The sequence below is a fragment of the Amphimedon queenslandica genome, unplaced genomic scaffold (assembly GCF_000090795.2).
Source record: "Amphimedon queenslandica unplaced genomic scaffold, v1.1 AMPQUscaffold_12660_Cont10692, whole genome shotgun sequence".
Lineage (NCBI taxonomy): Eukaryota > Metazoa > Porifera > Demospongiae > Haplosclerida > Niphatidae > Amphimedon > Amphimedon queenslandica.
The window spans coordinates 5,844-30,354 of record NW_003547104.1 but is presented as its reverse complement, the minus strand read 5'-3'; the positions used below and the strand labels follow the sequence as shown (position 1 = coordinate 30,354).

The window sequence follows — 24,511 nt, the reverse complement described above, 5'->3', positions numbered from 1 at the left end:
AGTCTCCCTCAGGCTGCATGTTGTGGTATGATAAAGGTTGTTCTCATGTTGTTGCATCACTTTTTATAGTTGAAACTGCAGTTAAGAGTAGATTCACAGCTTACATTATCATTGCTTACCTTGAATTACCAGGCATTACTTTACTATCTTCGTACTTTTCTGCTTATTATTTTTCCATGTTACAGTAGGAAACTAGTGTTGAAAAGTAGTCTAGATGATCAGAATTATCTTGCAACTTGTCTAGAAAGCAGTTAAACTATCAGAAACATTATTGCAAGTAACCTACAGTGAACTGTTTATGGACAAAATCTTTCCTGCTTCCTTTGCTTCCATCTTGCTCTCCTAACGATTTCTGTCCAATTTTTCATTTCCTCTTCTTCTTCAATAGAAAAGAGAAGAATATCAGGCAAGTTTTGTTGCCTGCAAAGCTGTAGCAGCCAAAAACACAGCAATCATTTACCATTGCAACCAATGGCTCTAACAGCTTATTCCCACAATGGGGTGTGGCACTTGTCAACGTGATGCAATGATGATTCATATCCTCAATTAAAATCATGAATAATTATCGTGAAAACCAAGAATATGTTTGGCAAACTATCAATAATATAACATCTGTTAGTTAACTGCTAATAATGACTTGGGGTGGTGCTGAATATGACATTGTATTGTATTAGATCTTGATAACAATTATTATTTTAGTTCACTCTCCAGTGTATTATCTTCATGTGCCCATAACTAAATAACCTTATAGTCTGCATCATAATTAATTTGATCCTAGCCTCATATTGCTTAATGTGGCAATGCATTTTAAAGTTGAGTTTGATAGAGTGGCAACATTATTACTATCCACTTCCTATTGAAAGTACATTTTTTACTTAAAATATTTCAACACTTAAAAATATATTTAGTTTTTTAAACAACTCCTCCTATGTAATAATAAAAATAATAGCAACATTAATACTGTAATATTAATAACATATGCACAAGCCAATTATTATTATACTAGTAGTAAAGGTCATTCTACAGGTGCCTTTTCTGAAACTTCTTTTGCTCTGCCTCTTTCACTGCTCCTCTATATGAATTGTCTCCAATTTTCCAACCGATCAAGCCCCCAACTGTCATACCTACTTGTATTCCAATCACTGGTACTACACAGCAAGCTATACCACCAACAATCATTCCGATATAAGCTGACGATCTTTTTGCACATTTTTCCATCTCCCTAATGCTTTGTAGCCCCTTTCGACGCTTTAAGCAGGTATCCAAAAGGACCTCTTTCCAGTTATCCATGATCGGTAATTTTGGATTCTTTCTCCCTGCGACACTCACCGGCATATTCAATATGATTTCCTTTGGCAGCCCAAATCTCTCCAGACAAGTTTTGAACTCTTTGCTCCAGTTTTCTATCTTGTTTATCATTTTTATTTGCTTTATTTCAAGTTTCCTGTCATCATCGTCATCATCGCTGTCCTCATCATCATTTTGAGGAGAAAAGAGATTAGCTTGTGTCAGCACGATGACACTGTTAAGCCAGATACTGTAATTCTCTCCAAATTTGCTGACCAGAAGCTTTGCCAAGTTGTAGACTGATCTATCAACTTTGCTTGTTAAGGGCAGACAAATGAAAACTATATATTGAGTGTTGCACGTTGCTATCGCATCATAAAGCGTCTTCAATAGTTTCTCATCATCTTCCTCTGGGTCAGCGAGTCCTTTTGTGTCATAGAAGAGTGTTTCTGTTCCACAGAAGTCACCACGGCATTCTTTCATTGTCTCCTGAGCACAGGGGAAGATGTCATCAGACACTTTCGCTACCTTTTTTCCAAGTAGAGTATTGATTAGTGTAGACTTACCAACTCCTGTCCTATCAATCACAAATATTGTGAGTGGCTCGTTCTTTTTTGTTGTTTTTATCGTTTGTTTTGGTTTATACTCCTCACTAGTCATTAGCTCGTTGTCTTGTGCTGGTGGTAAGTTGATGATGTTCTCAGTAAAATTAGTTTCTTTGCTTGTTATCTCTTCATTATTCTCATTCCCTTCTACAATAGTTAAACATAGACTCTCATCTGATGCTTGTGCCATCACTAACTCTCTGAGAGAAAGACTTTATGTAAACTATGATCACATGATAAAACACATTGAATGTGTTATTTTCCACTTTCATAATAAGTCACTCATGACGTGACAGTGTAGTAAAAGCATTTTTAGCTTATCAGTAACTTGTTTTGATTTATTGGGTGACCTCTTCCTACTTTATCAAAACAACTACATGTTGTATATTTGCAAATGTAAATGTGGGACTGTCCATAGTAATATCTTTATATCCCATTACTGAGTTGTATCAATTATCAAAGGTGTAGTACCATTGGAATGTAGTGTGAGTAATTATTCTAGTAGGAGTGCATTCATTACATAGTGTAAATGCTTACATGTATATGTTACATACATTGAGTGTAAGATTTCTTGTGTTTAATAATAATCTAAGTAACTGCTAATAAATAATTACTAATGTCAATCATTGCAATATTTTAGTATTTTGTTTAGTCCTTTTCCTTTGTTATCAGTTCGTCTCTTTTCCTTTCATGGAACTCTTTTTCTTCTGTATCACTTACTGCCCTCTGGAAAGACCTTTTAGCCATCTCATTACCAATCAAAATGCCTATGGTAGCTCCAAATGGTATGCCAATAAGTGGTAATGCAAGACCTCCAAAAGCACCACCAACTGTTGCACCAACTGTTGCTCCCATTTTTTGTGATTCCCATTCCATTCGATGAGTGCTGTGAAAATGTTTAACTCTTGAGAGACAGTCTTTCATTATTGATTCTATCCAGTTATCAGTGAGAGGTAATTCGACTTTCTTCTTCCCAGCGACACACACTGGCATATTCATGATTATTTCCTCTGGTACATTGTATTTTTTAAGGCACAATTGAAACTTTATTGCCCAATTTTTCATTCGTATTTTCATTTTCAATTTTAGAACTTCTTCTCGGCTATTGTTGCTCATATCATTTTCATCGCTTTCATCATCATCAGGATCATACTTATTGGCTTTTGTTAGTACCAAGATGCAGTTCTTCCATATTGAGTAATGATTCTTGAAATATTTTGCAAGAATCTCTGCAAAACGATTAACTGAATCATCGAATTTCTCTGTAAATCGCTGGCATATAAGGACTCTAAGTCGATCACCACACTCGTCAAGCTTCTGTTTGAATTTTTTGATGAGCTCTTTGTTTTTTAGCTTTGGGTCTCCCAGCCCTCTTGTATCATAGAATACCACTGGTGTACCACAGACAGTGCCAGTGTGTTCCTCTATTGTATTGTGTCTGGTGGGCTCTATATCATCTGATACCGTGGCTGCTTCTTTGCCCAGCATTGAATTTATAAGTGTTGATTTTCCCACTCCTACATTACCAACTATCATTATATGCAACGGTGGTGAGTAACCTTCACTTGCCTCATCTTTGACATTTTTTTGTTGTGCCTCTTCTTTATGCAGCGTCTGGGACACTTCTTGTGGTAATGGCTGATTCTTTTGCTTTACTTCTTCCTCCTCCCCTTCCATTTCTATTTCTAATTTATATTTATTCTTAGACGGTTCTTTAATTGTACAATTTTGTTGTACTGTAGCCCCATCTTGCTGTACAGTTGCCTGCTCTTCCTCCTTTCTAGCATTTCTGGTTTCTTTGTGTTGTATTTCTTCCTTTCCTTCTTGTCGTAATGGCTGATTTTTTTGCTTCACTTCTTCTTCATCCTCTTCACCTTTGATTTCTTCTATTTCTTCTTCTATCTCCACTTCATCTTTTCTCCTTTCAAGTTCTCTCTCATCTTCAATGTTCTCAGTACCATGTACTGAGAATAAAACTAAGCTGTTTAGACTCTCTTCTCCTTCCATAGCACTGAGATATGTGTAACTCTAACACTACTTCTAATTAAATTGCGGTGATGTTTTAATGCATGCCAAAAGGCGTGTCTCTTTATTTTTAGTAACATAATGCTCTACTTTGGTATTCATACTCTTAAATTATTACTCTAAGCTACATGTATAATTACATTATTACTCCATAGGCATTACTAGATTTACTTGCCCTTATCTAAATTATTTGTGGCTAGTTGTATATGTTTGCTTTTAACTACTGTAAATTCATTTCTTTTGCAAAATTATATTGATATTATTTGGTCTCTTTCCTCTTCCAATAGGTAATAATGTAATACCATTGGAGATTACCTGGTGGTCTGATGAAGTAAGCTCACATTAACCTTATGCACACTCTTATCTTTCAATCATTCAGTCGTTAATAATAGTTAATTCATTATTTAAAGTGATTGTGTTATCAATTGATTCTATTATTAATCTATTGGGACACTCACCGGAACCAGGAGCAGCTGTCACTCACGGGTATGGAGGACAATTACTAATGCTTGAAGTAATTAAGACATACACATAGGAAGTTGCTCAAATATTAGTCCAAAGGTGCTTATAGTACAGAGTATTTTGTCAAAATGACTATAGGAAATCATCCTTCATTTTTATAGGTTTTTTACATATTCTTATACTGTGTATCAAGTTTCAGTTAATTCCGATTAAAATTTAATTTTTTATAAATTTTTAAAAGTTCCTCAAAAATTTGGCCATGGTTGTTAGCCAAATTTCGTCAAAAATGTCTAGAAGAGAATTCTACACTTTTATTACATTTTCTGATGCATATACATGTTCTTGTGCTGTGTAAAAAGTTTGAGCTGATTCCGATTGAAATTAGGTTTTTTTACAAATTTTTAAACTTGCTCATACATATACATGTATTCCTGCTCCTTATTGTCACAGGGTGAAGTATCTACTCGATTCTCAAGGAGGCCAACCCTCCTCCCATCACTCTCGGAGTACAGCGATGAGGAGGAACCAGTGAAAGAGACAGAAGAGGAGGAGGAGGAGGAAGAGAAAGGAAGTGATTCTGCTTTAGATGATACTCTTACTGATGATAAAGACAAGAGAGAGAGTAGCAGTGATGTTAGAAAGAGACTCTCATCAGTAGCTAAACAAATAATGTACTTCCTAACTGAGAGGGAACAGTTTAGACCACACAAAGAGAAACAAAAGTAATACATAGTCATTTTTACATGTACTACATGCTTTATATTGATATTATAATACTTTTATTATGTAGGGAGCGTAGTACAGTGTATCGACTCGTGTGTTTAAAGTCAATGCCTCCTGAGGAATGTTATCAAAGAAAAGTAAGTAAAAGTTATGCCTGCAACCTTTTGTAATTTTAGCAAGAGATCTTTAGATGCTAAATTAAGGCATAAAGTTACATGTACATGTAAAATTAAAGGAAATTCTTCAGACAAAGTCCGACTACATCAATAATACTATAATTAATACACACATTTAATGATACATGTTTATGCATGTAGCCATGTACATTAAGGTAATGTATTATTAAAATCCTTATTTCATTCTAAAGATAGAGAATGAAGAATATGGTGAAGCTTTAGAGCTAGCCCGTCAGTATAACTTAGACTGTGACATGGTCTACCAGTGCCAATGGCAGCTATCAGTTCCTTCTGTTGCTTCAATTGAGGACTATCTCTCTAAAGTATCTAAGATGTCCTGGGTACTGAAGGAGTGCCTCCACTCTGTGGCCCCTGACTTCCTAACAATGAAAGAGCTATTGTCTTATGGACTCCATAGGACCTCATTCAAGTAAGAGAAAAGAGCAGTGGATATACTGTAGAGAGAAATCAAGTGGATTTTGTATTATTATTTTAACTTTTTTCATCAGGGAGTTGTGTATATTAAGAAGTGATCAGGATTCATCATGGAAAGGTATTGAAGAAGTTGATGATGAAAGATTGAAGCAGCCACTTGAAGTTATTGCTAAATGGAAGAGGTAAGAGACAAAAGATTATCTTTTATTTTATATTTAATTTTTCATTTTATAAGCTTGTCAGAAGATGAGATATTCCTGTGTCAATGTCGTGAGACTTTACTCAAATACTTAGACAGACTCAACACCTATGAAGTAATACCCATTATTCTATTATCATTATTATAACTACTCATTTATATTCTTATGTATTAATAGGTCATTTTAGGTGGCCCAGCTGCTACATTAGATGGCTACGACTCGTCTGTATTTGGTGAATTTAGAAACATCAATTTAATACAAGCAGCTATTGACTTCGCTAAAGTATGACGAACAATTATATCTTTAAATTTTACTTTCCTTTCTCCTCCTTCTCCCCCCCCCCTCTCTCCCTCTCTCCCTCTCTCTCTCTTTCTCTCTCCCTCCCTCCTCTCTCTTTCTTTTTCTCTTGTAGGATGGTCAGTGGGAAGCTGTAGAGGCTTTGTTTGATCGTCATGGCAATGTAGTGTTACCTTATAGGTGAGTAGGTCTCCTGCTGTATGTTACAATTGTTATATTTTTAGACTTATCATTTTATCATATTTACCTGAAACTATTTCTTTTGCTGGTGACATTCAGTACCTCCTACCTACTCTAAAGTAATTTAAAAAATATTATATTTATTGATTTGATATTGAATGATTTATTCTGCTAATATAGTGAAGCAGGTGAAGTTATTGAATGGGAGGGAGAGAGTCTCAGAGATCAGGATTGGGTTGAACATCAATCAATAAGGTATCACCTCCACATAAACTTTAATCATATCCCTCTTCTTTCTCCCTCAGGCAGTTTTATTCATTAGGGAAACAAACTTCACTTGATTTGATAACGAGTGAAGAAATGTCTGATTTAAGAGAATACATTGAGTAAGATTAATCCATATATGTTGTGTATGTTATTCTAATCAATGACCACAAGTTGATATTCTAATTAATGCTCATTTAGGCCTATTACTGGTGAGCTATTAACGTCATGGTACAGAAGGAGAGCCATTGAAATAGAGCAATACACTGGACAGGTATGATAAGTATAATTATGCATGTACATTATTAATATTCTTCAATAGGTTGATAATGCTTTGTCTCTCATTGGGTTTGCTATCAAGAACAACGTCAAAGTTTGAATTGATTTATTTTATGTTCTTGTACCTCATGTGTTCTTTGGTAGGGCTTGGAAGTGTTGGAGCATCAGTTGTTAACACTGAGATCACTCGTTTATCATGTAAGGGAATGATATCTCATTGATATTGTTAACACTGTATCAGTATTAGTGTTAACACAGTGTTAGTATTGATTTGGTGTTAATTGTGTTATTTTGTGTTATCTTTTAGTGTAATGTTGATAGTCACTTGAGCTTATCAAAACTAGAGAAGATGACAAACTTGGAGATACTCCACCTCATAATGCACGACGTACGTCTTTACATGTACATGTACATGTAACATTGCAACTAACTCTTTCATGTACATGTACATGTATTTGTATGTCTAACTCTCTCTCTCTCTCTCTCTCTCTCTCTCTCTCTCTCTCTCTAGGTTGAAGGAGATAAATTCATCCAATATTTCACTAATCATGCTATGCCATACATTGATAGACTAATGAAGTTAGGACTAACAACCAGCACCAATCTACTGGAGGAATTCATGATCATTGTATCAAAGGTTCATTAATTATTTACTTATTTATTTATTTATTTACTTCAGAATGATCTCAGACCATTTGCTAACCTCCTCAAGAGTATGAGAGAAAAAGTAAGTTAGAAATAAAAGGAACAGAGAGCCTGAGAGTTAAACCAAAGGAGGTGTATATCTATATGTGCATGTATTCTTCATTTTTAGAAGTCAATGGGTGTATCAGTTTCCTCATTGTCTCTGGAGGCTAGGATGAGTTTAGCGTTAAAGTGTGTCTATACTTGCGAGAGGTAACTGACAATAACTAACTGTACTGCTGGTTATAAGTATTTATTGTTGTGTTAAGGACTGATCAATTGGATCAAGTTGATACTATTGCCGGCCATTTTCTATCAGTCATAACATCAAAGTAAATTTGATTACCTTTATACATCTACATTTATGCACTCGCACACACACATCTCTCTCTAGACAACTTTCGGCTAAACAAAGAGAGCTCTATCAACAATTAAATGATTTAGAAAGTTTCATATGGTAACAGGATCACTTTTATCATTAAATAAATTTATTAACAATGCTCCTTTTAGTGCTATTGAGATATTAGCAAGTTATAATGTCAATAAATCAATTAAATACATCAGAGATATTAAGGTACACATGAACATGTACATGAATGTGACACTACATGTATGTAATGGCATGTTTTATTATATTAGGATAATAGGAATGAAGCTGAGCAATTGTTTAGACGAATTGTTAGAGTTGCTAGTAGAAGGTGAGGTCAGGTTTAAAGTTATTTAATGTCGTTTGTTATTAGGACTCCGCCCCTTACTGAGAGAGATTGGAGGGGTCTACAACAGCATCTCATTACACTAAAGAACAGAGTCTTTCATTGTATGGACACTGATACCTGTATGAAGGTATGGAGCTATGGGTATTGATGTCCTTATGCTGTGTGGAAAGTTTGAGCTAATTCTGACTAAAATTTTTGGAGTTATAGCCATTTTAAAAATTGGCCAAAATCTGAAAAATTCCTGTACTATAGCCCATGGTTTTTTCCAAAAAATGGCTCTGAAATCACCCCTGATTTTTATTACATTTTCTGATACATATTGATGTCCTTATGCTGTGTAGAAAGTTTGAGCTGATTCCGACTTCAATTTTTCAAGTTATGACCATTTTTTAAAACGAGCCAAAATCTGAAAAATACCCTGTACTATAGCCCATGGTTTTTCCGGAAAAATAGCTCAAAAATTACTCCCACTTTTTATTGCATTTTCTGATACATATTGATGCCCTTATGCTGTGTAGAAAGTTTGAGCTGATTCTGACTTAAATTTTTTGAGTTATGGCCATTTTAAAAATTGGCCGAAATCTAAAAAAATCCCTGTACTATATATAGCCCATGGTTTTTTCCAGAAAAATAGCTCAAAAATTACTCTCACTTTTTATTGCATTTTCTGATACATATTGATGCCCTTATGCTGTGTAGAAAGTTTGAGCTGATTCTGACTTAAATTTTTTGAGTTATGGCCATTTTTATGTTCTTACACTACATACACATGTACAGTAATGGTCTTATCTTTTCTTGCTCCTTTCTCTCTCCCTTAGATATTTACTGAGAGTCTGATATGCTCAGGAAGTATGGACAATATCTCCCTAGCTACAGAAGCACTGACAGTAGCATCTGGTTCTTCCCGATTGTCCTCCTCTCCCCCTCCCTCCCCCTCCTTCTCTCATATCCTTCCTTATCAACTATCACTGGATGTGGCAGTAAAGGCGGCCCAGGAGTACTTTAATTCAGCTGCTGGGCCTAGGGACCCTGAAATTGAACTAGCAAGGTAATACCATATACATGTAAGTAGGTTTTTTGGTTGCAAATATTATGAATTTTGCGGATTTCCTGATTTACAAAAATAAAATTTGTGAAAATTAATTTTTTGATATGGTACCCATATGGCACATGGTAGATTTTGTGAAATTAAAATCTTCAAATTGGAAATTTAGTAGATTTTATGAAATATAGTTCCCTCAAATAAAATCAGTTATTGATATTCTACATTGTATGGTAGAGAATACATGTACAAGTATATTGCAATGTACAATTACATGTACATGTACATATTTTTTGTTTTGTTTTTCTTCTTCAGGTTGTGTTTGTCTCTAATAAAAGAAGAGTCTCCTTCAATACTGCTGGAGAGAAACCTCATTCAGTCGCTGGAGCTGCTGGAGGAGTTCAACATTGTCATGCTACCAATAAAAGGTAACATATGGACTACTGTATATTGGGAAATTTAAGAGGGAGTTAAAAAAGCAAATTTGGTGTTTTGATAGCCATTCGCCAAAATAAAAATCTGCCTTTTTGAGCCATTATTAGCATGTTCAATGGCACGTGGCCACAAATTGGTCAAATTAAACTTTGCCAATCACCAAAATTAAGCGATTTGCCAAATTTAACTTCCTCCAAAATTTCCTGCTATGCGATATAAAAAATGTCGATATCTTTATATACTTAATTATACAGTGAGGTTGTGTGAAAATAAATTGGATCTAATAAAACAAGCTCTTGATTCATCGCCCACTGCCTACAAAAAATACGACAAGGTAACGATAAAATTAAAAATAATATTTTTTATTTCTTTCTCTTCCTTTCTCTAGCTGTTCAGGTTGTCGTACTTGCTTGGTGTCAGCTCCGAGCGAGAGACGTCACTCCATTCAATGTCGTCATGGCAACACATGTCACCTGGGCGTGGCCACACCGCGATATACATATCCCTAGCTGCTCTACTTAACAACGACTACAAGTCTGCACTGAAGATGTGTCAGTTACTGATGAACTGTAACTTCCCTGATGCTTGGGAGATTACTAAGTATGGGAATATATTTGATCTTCTGAAAGTTCACATTTTTGAGCTTTTTTGGTCTTTCATATTTAGCCTAAATATCATTAATTAAGTTTCATATTTTAGCTACACGTACATGTAGATTGATCTTTTAAAATTTATTTCTAGATCTAACAAAGAATATACATGTACATGTACATGTATACACTTGTATTTACATATGTACATGTACATGTACATAATACATATACATTCATCCAAAATATACAGACGTTCTTATTATATTTACTGGTGTCCTATCTTTAATGCTGTAATAGGCAGCTTGGGTCAATGAGTGCTTATACTGACTTGACCTCAAGAGTTGAGTTGTTGAATTTCTCAGTGAGGCATTGCCCGGTCGAAGAGATTAAGATCATACTGAGGGAAAAAAGAGTAATAGAAGCACAAGTAAGCTGTAATAATCACCATCAGGAGTATATTCACTATTCTGTACTGTTGGTTATTATTATTATACCTTTAGTTCCACTAATTTCATCATTAATAACTGTAATTTAACTATTTTTTTAAATTTCATCTCTATTATAATTGCATTATTATTATTATGTGTACATGTACATGTATTTTAATTTTAAGTATTTTTCTACATCAGCACTACATGTATTTTTCATTGCAGTTGTTGTGTATTGATTGTCACCATAAGCACCAGATGATGAGTATTACTAGTGGAGGAGGAGGAGGAGGGAGTGGTGGGTTTGTTAGACAGCTGGTCGGATCAAGTGTCCAGGTATTGGTCAGTAAAGGAACTGGAACGGTACAACAACTGATCGGACAAAAGTAGGTTGTAGAAATAAACGATATTTTTTATTTTATTTTGTTTTTAGAAGTTCAATGCCCTCTATGTCTGGAAAGGGTCATAATGATATCCTAAGCACTGCTGTATCTCAACTGAATGAACTGAAATCATCAACTACTGATGGAGCTAAACCTCTCCCTTCTTTTAGACTAAAGTATCATCCATTCTACTGTGACAAAGAAGTGCGAGTTGTATTAATATTATTTGATACTATACTGATTTTGTTGTTAGATCACTACGTATAGTCAGTATCAAGAGATCAGTGGTCTCTTTGATATCTCATTGAACCAGAGTTTATATCGCGTTAAGCAGATACTCTTTGATATCAGTCTAGAGGAGGCAGGAGAGATTAAAGAGGAGGAGGAGGAGTCTAAAAGAGAAGAATTGTATCAGCTTTTATTCTCTTTGTCTCGTAATTTCATTGACTGTGACCTACACATGTTTACCGGATATCTATTGAACTTGTCAAAAGTAATTTATTAATTGTTTTTATTAATGATTTGTCTTGCTCTAATTTCTCTCTCTCTTTCTTTATCATATCCCTCTCTCTCTCTCTCTCTTCACTCTTTCTCTCTCTCTCCCTCCCTTTCTCTCCCTCCCTCCCTCTCTCTTTCTCTCTCTCTCTCCCTCCCTTTCTCTCCCCTCCCTCCCTTCCTCCCTCTCCCTCTCTCTCTCTCTCTCTTTTCTCTCTCTCTTTGTGTTATAGTGTCCTCATAAAGTGAAGGATCTCCTCTCATCCATTCCTCCATCTTTCCTTCTCTATCATTTATCAATATACTATTGCTCTCTCGTCCTTTACAATGAAGCAACACAGCCTCACCTGTCATCAACGTGAGCCAACAACACATATCATCAACCCATCATGACATAAAACTAATATTGTAATCAGCCATCACAAATCTCTTATCTGCATGTATATTCATGTCTGCTTTTTTTTCTCTGCTTCCAGTTCTCATCCCTATCACCACTCTCCAAAAGAGCTCATTAATCACGTGACAAGTCATGTGACTGGTTCCGATCCCTCTCATTGGCCAGAGTCGTGTCGTCCTTACATTGCAATTTTAAAAGAGTCCAATAGTTTACTGTATGACTACACTCAAGCTAAGAAGCTACAAGAGAACAATATTGGTCAGTAACTCATCCTCTTCTAATACATACAAGTTAATAATTAGTATACATTACATCACAGTTTATACAAGTACAAGTACACAAAGTGTTAACCACATACAGTCCTGTCATGCGACCCACGATAGCCTTTACAAATTTCTCTGTATATAAAGCTACAGCCTAGTTCTGGACTCCACAGGTTTTTTCGTAAATCAACAATTTTTGAATGGGTTATTACAACCCTGCAATGAACATAATGACATGATCACGTAACATATTAAAGACATATTAAATAATTGCTATTTCTTCTCTCTCTTCTTTTTCTTTGTCGTGTAGAATTTGATATAGCAAAGTTTATGAAAAATCTTTTGTACAAAAAAGAAACCATAATATCTCTGGCAAGGTACTTAGATTATGCAATAGAGGTGGGCGATACCAGAAATTTTGAATTGATACCAATACCAAGTAGTCTGAGTCTCAGTATCAATGGTATCGAGTAGTGAATGAGTAGTCAGCTACTGCGCATGTGCAATTAAGTTATAATTAGTTATTAATAAAAAATTAATGAAGAGAAATAAGCCGCCATTTTGTAATTATTAAGAGGTGTGGTCACAATTATGATGTATTGAAATAGGTGTGGTGGGGCGTGGTTACTCACTACTCGATACCAGGATTTGGTATCGAGTACTTGGTATCGGAGGCCTGGTATTGGATATATGAGTACTTTGGTATTGTATCGCCCACCTCTATTATGTAATATACTTTGACTATTTGATGTGTTATTTCTGCACACAGACAAGGCAAAGAGGCAGTGTTTGATATTGCCTTGTCTCTCTCTGCCTTCCATTCAGTTGATAAATGGGAATTGTATATAAGACACTTGGACTGGCTATTAACTGACTCAAGGTAAGGAAATGAAATCTATTGTCACTTCTTAAATGAGAAGGAGCTTTTACTAATGTATCCATGTATCAACATACACGTATAAACATTCATATGTTCATTTTAGTTATCTGGTTGATGAGGTTAATAAGCGTGTTGGTAATCGTCAGATAATGAATACGTTAATGGAGCAACCACAAAAGGTAGTATAATAATAGCCCATTTTGTTATATTATTATTTCATGTACTGTATATGAATTGTTGTATTTTGTATCTATTCAAAGACTGCTGATTACCTAATGGAGTCTACCTATCCTGCTCTCCCTTCCACTCGTTACAGTATCATCCACTGCTACTTCACCTACCTCCAGAAGTGTGTGGATGGAGGTGCTACAGTTAAGGTAATTGTGTGCGGTCATGTTTATGTATTTTGATTGTATATCATTGTATGCTTTAATAAAATGAGTAATTTTAAAAGGCAGTCACTATACAGAGCTTTGTTTTTAAGTGTACAGCAACAGAGCAACTGTCCCTAATACTTACTGTATTAAATTTTGGCTCCAAAACAACACGATACACTACCTTCCTGTGATTAGTAAGTGTGGTTAGCAAGTGTGGAAATTTGGCTGTGTAGTTGGCTTCTCATACTACCTTTTGTCTAGATAGAAGTATCAGATTGTGATTCAATGGGTAGTAGATCTAGCTATTCTTAGGGTAGTTGACTTTAGCTGTCATATCCTCTTGCTGAAAATGGCTGAAGGAGGTGGATATCACTCAGATAGTAGCCTCAGATCATCATCTACATCTAGTCAGGCTGACCACAGACCATCATCATCTAGGTATGGAACAGAGATCCTTGAAAAAGTATATGGTGAGAAAAAAGTCATTGTTTTTGGTGAAACAGGAGTTGGGAAATCCTCGCTGGTAAATGCAGTGTTTTTAGCATCTAAGGGTGATATCAAGGCAAAAGTAGCTAGAGGTTTGCAGTCATGCCCTCATGGCTTTGTTGAAAGTCACAGGACTAAATCTGTGATCCAAAAATGCGGCAGCAGAATCATTGAGTCAAATTTTATCATTTATGATACTAGAGGATTTGCTGATTCAAATTTTAAAGATGAGAAACTTTTCGAAAAATATTTTGAAAGTATAAGTATTGACGAGGTTGATGTAATATATATTTGTCACAGAATGAGTGCAAGATTCACTGATTCTTCTGCTCGCTTTGCAAGGCTACTGTCCAGACGATTTGGAAAAAAAGATGCAAAAGTTTGGAGCAAATGCATACTTGTCTTGACACAAGCTAACTTGTTTGATCAAGGTGATGATGATTCTGAAGATGAAGCTGATGAAGGCAGAGTCCTGCAAGATAAACGATCTCAAAGAATGAAGGAGACCATGGCTCAATATAGTATGATGTTTGGGGAAGTCTTAATTAAATGCGGTGTCTTGGAACTAATTGTTGAATCAATCCCAGTTTGTGCAACTGGAGTTAAGAAGAACCTTGAATTACCCATTACGAAGAACTGGATTGAAGACCTTCTTCAGGTAACAATTGAAAAGTGCTACGGAGAGGAAGCGGAAGTTATTAGGCAAATTGAACTATCGAAACAGAAGTTTATTAAGGAACGTCAAATTCTTGGTGGGCTTATTGGTGTCACTGTTGGTGGGATCGCTCTTCCAATACTAGGAGTTCCAGTTGGTTTAACAATAGGGATGCTCATTGGGAAACACTGTGCAGAGAAGTCCATTGAGAAAATAAGAGTATGGTATGCATTCAAAGCATCAAATCCAAAGAAGAAAGAAAAATTATGAATTTAGTCTAATTTTATGTACATTATCAGTCTTTTGTTGTTACTTGTATAAAGTTTAAATTTCTCTTTCAAAATTAGCTGCATTACATAGTATAGGATATTATATTCTCAATTTATTATTTAGGAAGACATTAGTACACATCTTAAACTACTAACCAGATTTAAAACAACAATCAGAGGTATACTATAGTATATAGTATAGTATAGTATACTATACTATACTAGTATTTGGCAATCCATAACTATACCATTCTATAGAGGTCAATTATCATGACTTGATGTCTGGAGATGATCCACTATTAGTTCTACTACCAGCACTTGGAGATCACAACATTCACCCGATTGCTAAACTAGCCAAAAGCATACCACTTAAAGTCAGCTTAAATACAAACATAATTTGTAGTAAATTAATGTGGCAGCTATTTTATATTTTATAGGGTAAAGGATCTCTCAGTCCTAAGGAGGTGTACAGAGCTTATGCTGGTAAAGTATTTTGGAGAGAAGATACTAATAATTCTGACTCTTATGCCACTGTTAGTGTAGAGAGCATTTGAAGCATCATTCAACTTTCTATTTTGTTTGTTTTTCTAGTCAAACTGGTTAAGCAAGTTTGACTTGTGTCGTGATTACATACAGAGGTTAGATGCAGAGCAAGTCCAATACTTAATGGTTGACATGCTTTTTACACGTAAATCATTACAAGTAAGAGAAAGACCAAAATATTAAAGCATATATACTTTTAGTGTATGGTGGTATGTTAGTGTGTATTCAAATGGTGCCTTGTGTTATAGTTAATGTCACTAAAGACAAGGGACTCATTATTGTTGAGGTTGGTTGAAGTTTGTACTGAAAAGAAGGCAATGGAAGGAGGAGGGAAATCAGAGTAAGGAAGAACTTGAATCCACTCTCATTTCATAATATTCTTTTTCTTGTATGTATAGTTTTTCATTTAAAGATCTACTCATTGAGCTTGGTGTTTGCAAGCTACATCTTGAATGTGTTAGAGAATTATTCACAGAAGCACCTCCTAAAATAGAAAAGGTAATAACTACACTTGCTATACTTTTATTGCTTTAATTATGATTCATGCAGGGAGCGTGGAGTGGTATAGTCAAGAAATATGATCTCTCTATATCTGAAACAAGCAAAGTAACAGATATATTTTATATAGCAGCTCTATCTAAAGCATTAATTGTACTCTATCACTGTTAGGTTAAGGATCTGGTGCATGAGATGTGTCTATTGAGTTTACCATTGGACTCCATTGAGCTGATATTAGCTCAATCAAGACCTGTCAGACCTCATAAGTTAACTGTGAAAGAGATTGTGTTGGAATGCCTCCTCTCACTAGTCAACATTGAAAGGTAGACATTTATATGAATTAAATTTGTGACTGAAATACTTATAAATTTTTGCAATTTTACTTATTTTATAATTCTATTCTTATAGCCCTGTTGTTCAAAAGATTAATAAAATTCTTATGCTTGTCCACAATCATGAGAAAGGAAGGTAAAACTCTTAATTATAACAGTCATTTTTTATCATGCTATGACTCTCTTGTATGTAGTGGACAATTAGTAAAGTGTTCAGAATTATTGCCAGTTTTAGAGTCTTCATACAGCATTGATTCAGAAAGACCAGTACCTTTTAAATGCTCTTTGCTGAAGTGTATTAATCAGGTAATTACATATACTTACTGCATTCATATTGAGATTGTTACTGTTCTCTTATATTAAATATATTTTCTCTCTACTGTGTGTTATAGTATGTTAGTTTATCTGATGGTGATTCCCAGTTACTTCTTTTTTATCAGACACAATTAGTGCTCCTTGGTAGCTTTGAGAAACAAGTTAGTGGCCATAACTTTTAGTCAATAATAATTAGCCCAAAAATATTAGCTTATTATGCATGATGAATCTTTGTTCTTTAACTTTTCAGATCTCTTTAAGTGATGTAGCAAGCATTGAAACCAGAAGGAGTCTTGTTCTTTCTTTATCAAAGTCATCCACTAGTCTAAAGCAGCAAGAGATATTAGCTGTGCTGTTGGAGCAGTGGCCTGATTTATCATGGTAATAAAATAGTTTACTATAATTGGTAGTAATAGCACATGTACATACTTATACGTGTACTCGTGTTATGTAGAGTTTGAGTTGATGGTATTTTATTAGATTTTTTGAAGCTGCTTTAAAATTGAGGCCAAAGTACCTGTACAGTACGGGAGTCCTGTCCTGGCCCATGGTTTTTTTTTCCAAAAAATGGCTCCGAAATCACTCCTAATTTTTATTACATTTTCTGATACATATTGATGTCCTTATGCTGTGTAGAAAGTTTGAGCTGATTCCGACTTCAATTATTCAAGTTACGGCCATTTTAAGAAAATGCCAAAAATCTGAAAAATGCCCAAGGCTATAACCCATGGTTTTTCCGAAAAATGGCTCCAAAATCACTCCTAATTTTTATTACTTTTTCTGATACATATTGATGCCCTTATGCTGTGTAGAAAGTTTGAGTTGATTCTAACTTCAATTTTTCAAGTTACGGCCATTTTAAGAAAATGCCAAAAATCAGAAAAATGGTTTTTTCCAAAAAATGGCTCCAAAATCACTCCTAATTTTTATTACATTTTTTGATGCATATTGATGTCCTTATGCTGTGTAAAAAGTTTGAACTGATTCTGACTTCAATTATTCAAGTTACGGCCATTTTAAGAAAATGCCAAAAATCTGAAAAATACCCAAGGCTATAGCCTATGTTTTTTTCTGAAAAATGGCTATGAAATCACTCCTGATTTTTATTACATTTTTTGATACATAATGATGTCCTTATGCTGTGTAGAAAGTTTGAGCTGATTCCGACTTCAATTATTTAAGTTACGGCCATTTTAAGAAAATGCCAAAAATCTGAAAAATACCCAAGGCTATATATAGCCCATGTTTTTTCCCAAAAATGGCTCCGAAATCACTCCTGATTTTTATTACATTTTCTGATACATATTGATGTCCTTATGCTGTGTAGAAAGTTTGAGCTGATTCTAACTTCAATTTTTCAAGTTACGGCCATTTTTAAAAAATGCCAAAAATCTGAAAAATGCCCAAGGCTATAGCCCATGGTTTTTTCCAAAAAATGGCTCCGAAATCACTCCTAATTTGTATCACTTTTTCTGATACATATTGATGTCCTTATGCTGTGTAGAAAGTTTGAGCTGATTTTGACTTCAATTTTTCAAGTTACGGCCATTTTAAGAAAATGCCAAAAATCTGAAAATTACCCAAGGCTGTAGCCCATGGTTTTTTCCGAAAAATGGCTCCAAAATCACTCCTAATTTTTATTACATTTTTTGATGCATATTGATGTCCTTATGCTTTGTAGAAAGTTTGAGCTGATTCCGACTTCAATTTTTCAAGTTACTGCCATTTTAAGAAAAATTAATGCCAAAAACCTGAAAATACTTAAAGCTATTATAGCCCATGGTTTTTTTCAAAAAATGGCTCCGAAATCACCCCAAATTTTTATTACATTTTTTGATACATATTGATGTCCTTATGCTGTGTAGAAAGTTTGAGCTGATTCCGACTTCAATTTTTCATGTTATGGCCATTTTAAAAATTGGCCAAAATCTAAAAACTACCCTGTACTATAATATAGCCCATGTTTTTTCCAAAAAATGGCTCCGGAATCACCCCCTATTTTTATTATATTTTTTGATAATGAACATGATAGATTTTTTTAATTATTTCTAGTGGTGAAGAGTTCACTGAGTGTTGGCTGACAGTGTTGGGTTCTATTGCTAGTGATCCTGACAGTTGTCATAAAGTTGTATTTATTAGAGCTGGACTCCATGGCATGAATTCTCAAGTAATTACTCTATAAATAGTAACAGATATAATGATGTCATACTATGTGTTACTAATTTTAGTTTTATTAAAGTGATGCCATCAGTAAATAAAACTATTTTATGTCTTTAGGTTGATAAAGGGATTTTTAATAAATTGTGGTCAATAGACAGATCATCAGCATTGATGCTGTCACTGCTAACAAGAAAGAAATCACTCATTAATATCTTCATGCACAAAAAGGTATTTGATAGTTCACACAAACGTTGAAAGTGTTTATGGGCATCTGTCCAACAATAGTTAGTACTTTATCACTGTTTATTATACATTGGTAGTGTTTATATCATTGTTAGATACCTATATAGATGTAGGAGCATTTGGTCTCCCACATTTGCTCTAGGTCTCCTGAAATCTCTCATTTTGTCTCTCAATTTATAGCCTAGATGCATGTCCATTTTTAGTTAGATTGGTTCTCCCAAAATTTATTTTTCCCGTCTCTCGTTTCCTCCACTGTTAAGTTATTTTTGTGCATAAACATTGAAAGTGTTTTATGGCACCTGTCCAAATAGACAATACATTACCAATTTATACAATAGTGTAGCATGATTACCATTAAACCATACACATGTATAATCATCCCTCTTTCCTTTTTTCTCTTCCTCCAGTTGCCTTTTGATGAATATGAGGGCATAATCAACAACACAGTCCTTGAGCTAATACTATACAATGGACACATAGGGACAATACTTAACACACCCATTTACCCAGAGCTCTGCTCTTATCTGAGCAGCCCACCCATTAAAGGGAGGGATCAGCTACAAGGAGTCATTGATGTTCCTTTGCTTGCTCGTATGGTTCAGTGTAAAGAAGACGAATTGTTTGAAATTTTATGTTTTCATTCTCCCAGTGGACGTGTTGAGAGAGCTGTCCATCAGTTGGAAGATGAAGGATTCCATGATGAAGCTGGTAAACTCCTTGAGATGGTGTCTCAGAGAGGGACAGGGTCTGGTGCATCATTGATGGGTGTTACCAGTGCTTTTAAGTCTTTAAAAGGATTTTTCAGTTAAAACAATACTAAAATTTTGAATTTAATACTGTTAAATAATCTAAACTAATAATTATATCTGTATAGAGTAATTGTAGTATAGAGAATAGATCTACATGTTAAGACTTGAACTACATGTATATAAATGTAGTGTGGGTATATACCTAGTTGTTTGTTTATCTTTAGGACTAAAAGCTTGTGCATTTTCCTCATAGTTTTGGTGGGCTAGCTTTATATAATAATAGTGACACTTGGCAGCACCAGAGTAGACACTTGTTGTCAGAGATCAGTTGAATATTGGCTCTGACTTATCTACTAGGACATGGCCCATTATGCCAAAGTTGCAGCAGAAGGACATGTAATGGATCTAGAATATGATCGTGTTTCTATTTCATCTATCAATAGTTTCTCCAAGGGCACTATGCACGGAATTGAAGAATTTGACAGTAAGCCTGTAGAGAAACAAATCCTTATTCTAGGAGAGACTGGAGTCGGTAAATCCTACCTCATCAATGCTCTGTTTGGTGACACCATTAATGTCAAGGCTCAAGTGTCCCGAGATGTGAAATCCCAAAGTCATGAGCCAATTGTGAAGCATACAGCTCAGGTGATGTGCAAAGTGGAGGAGAGTTTCACCTGCACTAAGTTCACTATCTATGATACAAGGGGCTTTGCTGACCCTACACACAAGGACAAAGCACTCTTTAAGAATTATACCAAAATGATAGATATTGACAAGTTAGATGCTGTCTACATTTGCCATCGAATCAGTGGAAGGTTCAATGACTCCTCTGTTCGTTTTGCTGAGCTTCTTGCCAAACACTTTTTTAAAGAAAATGAAGTGATTTGGAGTAAATGCATACTTGTATTGACACAAGCTAACCTTTTTGAAATTGAGGAGGAGGACGATGACGATGATGACAACGATGATGATTATAAGATGCGTGCTGCTTTAAGGATGCTGGAGTCAATGAAGCAATGGAGCTTAGCATTTGATGAGGCTCTTGCTCAATTGGTTCCTAAAAAGATTTACTTGCAAATACCAGTTTGTGTTGCAGGATCTAAGCGTAAAGTCAAATTACCTGTGAGAGATGACTGGACTGAGGAATTGCTTCATGCCACTTTACAGAAATGCTACAACAAAACCAGAGAAATCAAAGCAATCGATCGTAGCAAGAGAGATTTTGTTGGGCGTAGCATTATTGCTGGTGGTGCAATTGGTGCTGGAGTAGCTGCAACACTTCTTCCTCTTGTGGGCTTACCTTTGGGACTGACCATTGGGGCACTTATAGGATGGAAGTATGGGGAAAAGAGTGCAGAAGAAGAAGCACAAAAGAAGCTTAAAAAGTTAATTAAAAATTGATAATGACTATAAATAATTATGTCTGGGTGAACTTTTCAACTTTGCTTTGTTTGCTATAGTGTTGCTTAATCAATTATAAATCATAAATAAATCATAGATTTTACTCTAATATTTGTGGATAAATTCATTATGTACTCTATCATGCATACATATTAGAGTAAATGAATTATTGGCGAGAGTAATATTTGACGAATTTGCCTGTGGATAGTTATAATTTTGCCAATTGCATAAACAAAGTTCACTCGAGAGGGTGGCTGGTGCATTATTAATGGTGCTTTTTTAAGTCGTTAAATGGTTTTTCAGTTAACATGCAATTAACAAAATTTTAACTAGTACAATTTGACTAAAAGTAATCTAAACTATTTGAATAAGAATAGAACTATAGAATTGGGTATAGAACTAGTTGTGATTTTTTATCCTTATGATTATAAGCTGGTACATTTTCCTCATTGTTTTGGTTAGTGGCAGGGGAATACCATAGAAATACATAGATTGTCTACGACCCTTGGTAGTTGAATATAGTGACACTTAGCAGCACATAGTCTGAGGTATAACTTCATGCAGTGATCAGTTATTTGATTTAATATTGGCTTTGTTACATGCATGATAAGTTGATCAATTTTAGTGCAGATGGTTTGCATTAGTGTGAGACTAGGTCGACATGGCAATTTTTTGCTGTGCTTGAATAAAATGAAAACAATTATGAACATAGCTATAATGACTAGCAGTAATGTTAATAATAGCAGCAATGTTAATAAAGAATTAGGAAAACACTACTTTACAATGTTACTACTTTTTCTTTTTTAATTCTTCAACTTTGTCTTCTTTGTACTTTCTTTCTACTTTATTACATACTGCCTTGTGGTAATACCTTTCACCCATCTTAAATCCAATCAAAGAGCCTATGGTAATTCCTATTGGTATGCCGATAATTGGTAATGCAACACCTGCCACAACTCCACCAACTGTTCCACCAAGAAACACTCCTGTTTCTCGTAATTGCCGTTGCATTTGAGTAGCACTTTGGAAATGTAGAGCTCTTGAATCGCAGTGATTCATTATTGTTTTTATCCAGTTATCGGTGACAGGTAGTTTGAGCTTCTTCTTATTCCCGGCAACAAACACTGGCATATTCATAATTATTTCCTCAGGCACATTGTATTTCTCCAGGTACGATTGAAATTTTGTGGCCCACCTTTTCATAAGTATATCCATTTTCAATTTTAAAAGCTCTTCTGGGCTAATGCCACTCCTCCTATCTTCTTCCTCCTCCTCATCGCTCTCATCGTCATCAGGATCATACTGATTAGCTCGTGTTAGCACTAAGATGCAGTTCTTCCATATTGAGTAATCATCCTTAAAATATTTCGCAAGAAGCTCTGCAAATTGCACAATTGAATCACCAAATTTATCTGAAAATCGCTGACATATAAGGATTGTAAATCGATCACTACATTGCGGCAACTTCATCAACTGTTTAAAGCTATTCATCAGCTCTTTATTTTTTAGCTTTGGGTCTCCCAGCCCTCTTGTATCATAAAACACCACAGGTGTACCACAGACTGTGCCAGTGTGTTCCTCTATTGTATTGTGATCAGTAGGGTCTATATCATGTGATATTTTGGCTTTTTTCTTACCCAGCATTGAATTGATGAGTGTGGACTTACCAGCTCCTGTGTTGCCAATTACCATCATTGTCAATTGTGGTGATTGACCTTTGCTTGCCTCATAGTCTTGTTTTGCTTTCGCCTCGGCTTTTGCAGTTGCCTCACTTGCCTGCCCTTTCTCTCCATCAGTATTCTCATTACCATGTAGTGAGTATAAAATACTACCACTCATATCTTGACTCCTTTCGTCTTCCATTTCGCCAGCGTTGATATCTACTAGGTCGAGATCATAGAATCGAGATTAGAGAAGATCTAAATCTATTTGTTTCATTTATCTAAATTATCTAGCTTACCACATCATAGACAATAACTAGGACTTCATCTCGGATTTCATGTAGTATTACTATGACCGCATCTATCACATGTGGTCATAAATGAATTAGATCTATGGATATGTGGTTAGCTGAAGGCGTGGTCTAATATTGATAGTTAGACCATAGATATTATAGACTAAAAAGCAAGCCACATGGTCAAATTTATTCTATTTAACGCCCAATTCAATCACGGACGTTGTCCACCAGGGAATCCTAGTTTCCAATCCCGGTTACGTAGTCTATAATATCTATGGTTAGACCATAGATAATAGAGTAAATGACTATAGATCTATTTCATTTACTCTATTATCTATGGTACTATAGTTAGACCATAGATAATAGAGTAAATGACAGGGATTGGAAACGGAAGCGTGGGCGTAGCCCAGCCTCCATTCATTTGTATTGCTGCTAGGCTGACAGAGGCTCGTTGAAATTTTTTGTCACAATTTACCCTTGATTTTTTTTCTCTTAGAAACAATATCTCGCGAACAAGTGTTCCTATGCAAGTGGAATTAATGCATCAAGAAGCCTAATGTTTCCTCTTAATAATTCTGTTTTCTATTGTATAGATAATTTTACTATGTTCATGTTATAGCTCTTTTAAACCATAAAATGTATTTTTTGCCATTATAATCCCTTTTTTGAAAACAAGCTAGAGTAAGATACAAGATCTTTATAATCATATGAAAGAGCTTTCATTTGCATATGGAATGATACTAGTTAGAGTTAGAATCCATGAAGCATGAGTTTGTTACAACAGAAAAAGGGCGAAAAATGAAAAAAATTTGTTGTACCTATAACCCGTTGCAAAATAGCGTTGTAGAAGTAAAAACCTTGCTGCTAGTCTGGCGCAGCCAGACCCAGACTACTTGCTGCAGGTAGTCCTAAACTTTCTATATGGAACGGTAGGTGTATCATAAGTAAGCGTCCTCTTGGATTTCCATAAATATCCTTCCAAGTCCTTGCAGTACAGCCTCACTAATGGAGGAGATGGGAAATCAACCAGGTATTGTGCCGGTAACCAATAGCAACATCAACTAGCCTACGCCCCCGTTTCCAATCCCTTTCATTTACTCTACTATCTATGGTTAGACCATAGATATTAGAGTAAATGAAAGGGATTGGAAACGGGGCGTAGCAACAGGAAATGCTAGTTGGGTTACAACGTGACAACCATCAGTGTTTTGCCATCTCCTCCGTTGGTGAAGTTGCTCTGGAAGGATTTTGAAGGAAACTTGTGCCCGGCGTTGCTC

The 24,511-nt window shown here is 35.2% G+C and overlaps 3 protein-coding genes and 1 long non-coding RNA gene across 4 annotated transcripts; 2 read left to right on the top strand and 2 right to left on the bottom strand.

Annotated features, from left to right (window-relative positions):
* On the bottom strand, nucleotides 1–331 carry LOC109587195 (uncharacterized). The gene is made up of 3 exons (XR_002187440.1): nucleotides 287–331; nucleotides 120–240; nucleotides 1–75 (listed from the first exon to the last, which is right to left on the bottom strand). It is a non-coding gene; the product is annotated as an uncharacterized LOC109587195 (long non-coding RNA).
* A 3,792-nt stretch (nucleotides 332–4,123) lies between these two features.
* On the top strand, nucleotides 4,124–20,050 carry LOC105314686 (neuroblastoma-amplified sequence-like). Its single transcript, XM_020003431.1, has 54 exons — nucleotides 4,124–4,142; nucleotides 4,205–4,248; nucleotides 4,297–4,431; nucleotides 4,830–5,101; nucleotides 5,170–5,239; nucleotides 5,470–5,708; nucleotides 5,788–5,895; nucleotides 5,949–6,027; nucleotides 6,091–6,195; nucleotides 6,326–6,390; nucleotides 6,435–6,509; nucleotides 6,571–6,645; nucleotides 6,696–6,776; nucleotides 6,856–6,928; nucleotides 6,977–7,027; nucleotides 7,078–7,131; nucleotides 7,241–7,321; nucleotides 7,445–7,570; nucleotides 7,613–7,660; nucleotides 7,748–7,830; nucleotides 7,887–7,949; nucleotides 8,012–8,074; nucleotides 8,128–8,191; nucleotides 8,257–8,315; nucleotides 8,358–8,460; nucleotides 9,152–9,381; nucleotides 9,691–9,803; nucleotides 10,065–10,144; nucleotides 10,199–10,410; nucleotides 10,701–10,830; nucleotides 11,057–11,217; nucleotides 11,265–11,418; nucleotides 11,468–11,707; nucleotides 11,943–12,067; nucleotides 12,186–12,364; nucleotides 12,680–12,746; nucleotides 13,139–13,249; nucleotides 13,353–13,428; nucleotides 13,510–13,626; nucleotides 15,161–15,215; nucleotides 15,295–15,410; nucleotides 15,474–15,569; nucleotides 15,628–15,738; nucleotides 15,828–15,919; nucleotides 15,978–16,077; nucleotides 16,129–16,185; nucleotides 16,249–16,400; nucleotides 16,486–16,545; nucleotides 16,604–16,715; nucleotides 16,802–16,885; nucleotides 16,975–17,105; nucleotides 18,777–18,891; nucleotides 19,002–19,112; nucleotides 19,535–20,050. Exons 1-54 carry the CDS (start codon nucleotides 4,124–4,126, stop codon nucleotides 19,934–19,936), a joined length of 6,024 nt encoding a protein of 2,007 aa, XP_019858990.1. The 3' UTR covers nucleotides 19,937–20,050.
* Nucleotides 20,051–20,236: 186 nt separating this feature from the next.
* LOC109587194 (translocase of chloroplast 33, chloroplastic-like) lies at nucleotides 20,237–21,277 on the top strand. The gene has a single exon (XM_020003430.1). It carries the CDS (start codon nucleotides 20,237–20,239, stop codon nucleotides 21,275–21,277), a length of 1,041 nt encoding a protein of 346 aa, XP_019858989.1.
* Nucleotides 21,278–21,958: 681 nt separating this feature from the next.
* LOC109587196 (translocase of chloroplast 34, chloroplastic-like) lies at nucleotides 21,959–23,502 on the bottom strand. The gene is made up of 2 exons (XM_020003432.1): nucleotides 23,238–23,502; nucleotides 21,959–23,157 (listed from the first exon to the last, which is right to left on the bottom strand). Exon 2 carries the CDS (start codon nucleotides 23,138–23,140, stop codon nucleotides 22,067–22,069), a length of 1,074 nt encoding a protein of 357 aa, XP_019858991.1. The 5' UTR covers nucleotides 23,141–23,157; nucleotides 23,238–23,502; the 3' UTR covers nucleotides 21,959–22,066.
* Between the last annotated feature and the right edge of the window lie 1,009 nt (nucleotides 23,503–24,511).

What these genes read in the sequence shown, in the direction of transcription:
- LOC105314686 (XM_020003431.1), top strand. An exon ending in TGTCATGCTACCAATAAAAG is followed by an intron (nt 9,804 to 10,064) that starts GTAACATATGGA and finishes TTAATTATACAG; the next exon opens with TGAGGTTGTGTGAAAATAAA. An exon ending in ACCATAATATCTCTGGCAAG is followed by an intron (nt 12,747 to 13,138) that starts GTACTTAGATTA and finishes TTCTGCACACAG; the next exon opens with ACAAGGCAAAGAGGCAGTGT.
- LOC109587194 (XM_020003430.1), top strand. Translation starts at nt 20,237, where the DNA reads ATGGCCCATTATGCCAAAGTTGCAGCAGAAGGACATGTAATGGATCTA.
- LOC109587196 (XM_020003432.1), bottom strand. Translation starts at nt 23,140, where the DNA reads ATGGAAGACGAAAGGAGTCAAGATATGAGTGGTAGTATTTTATACTCA.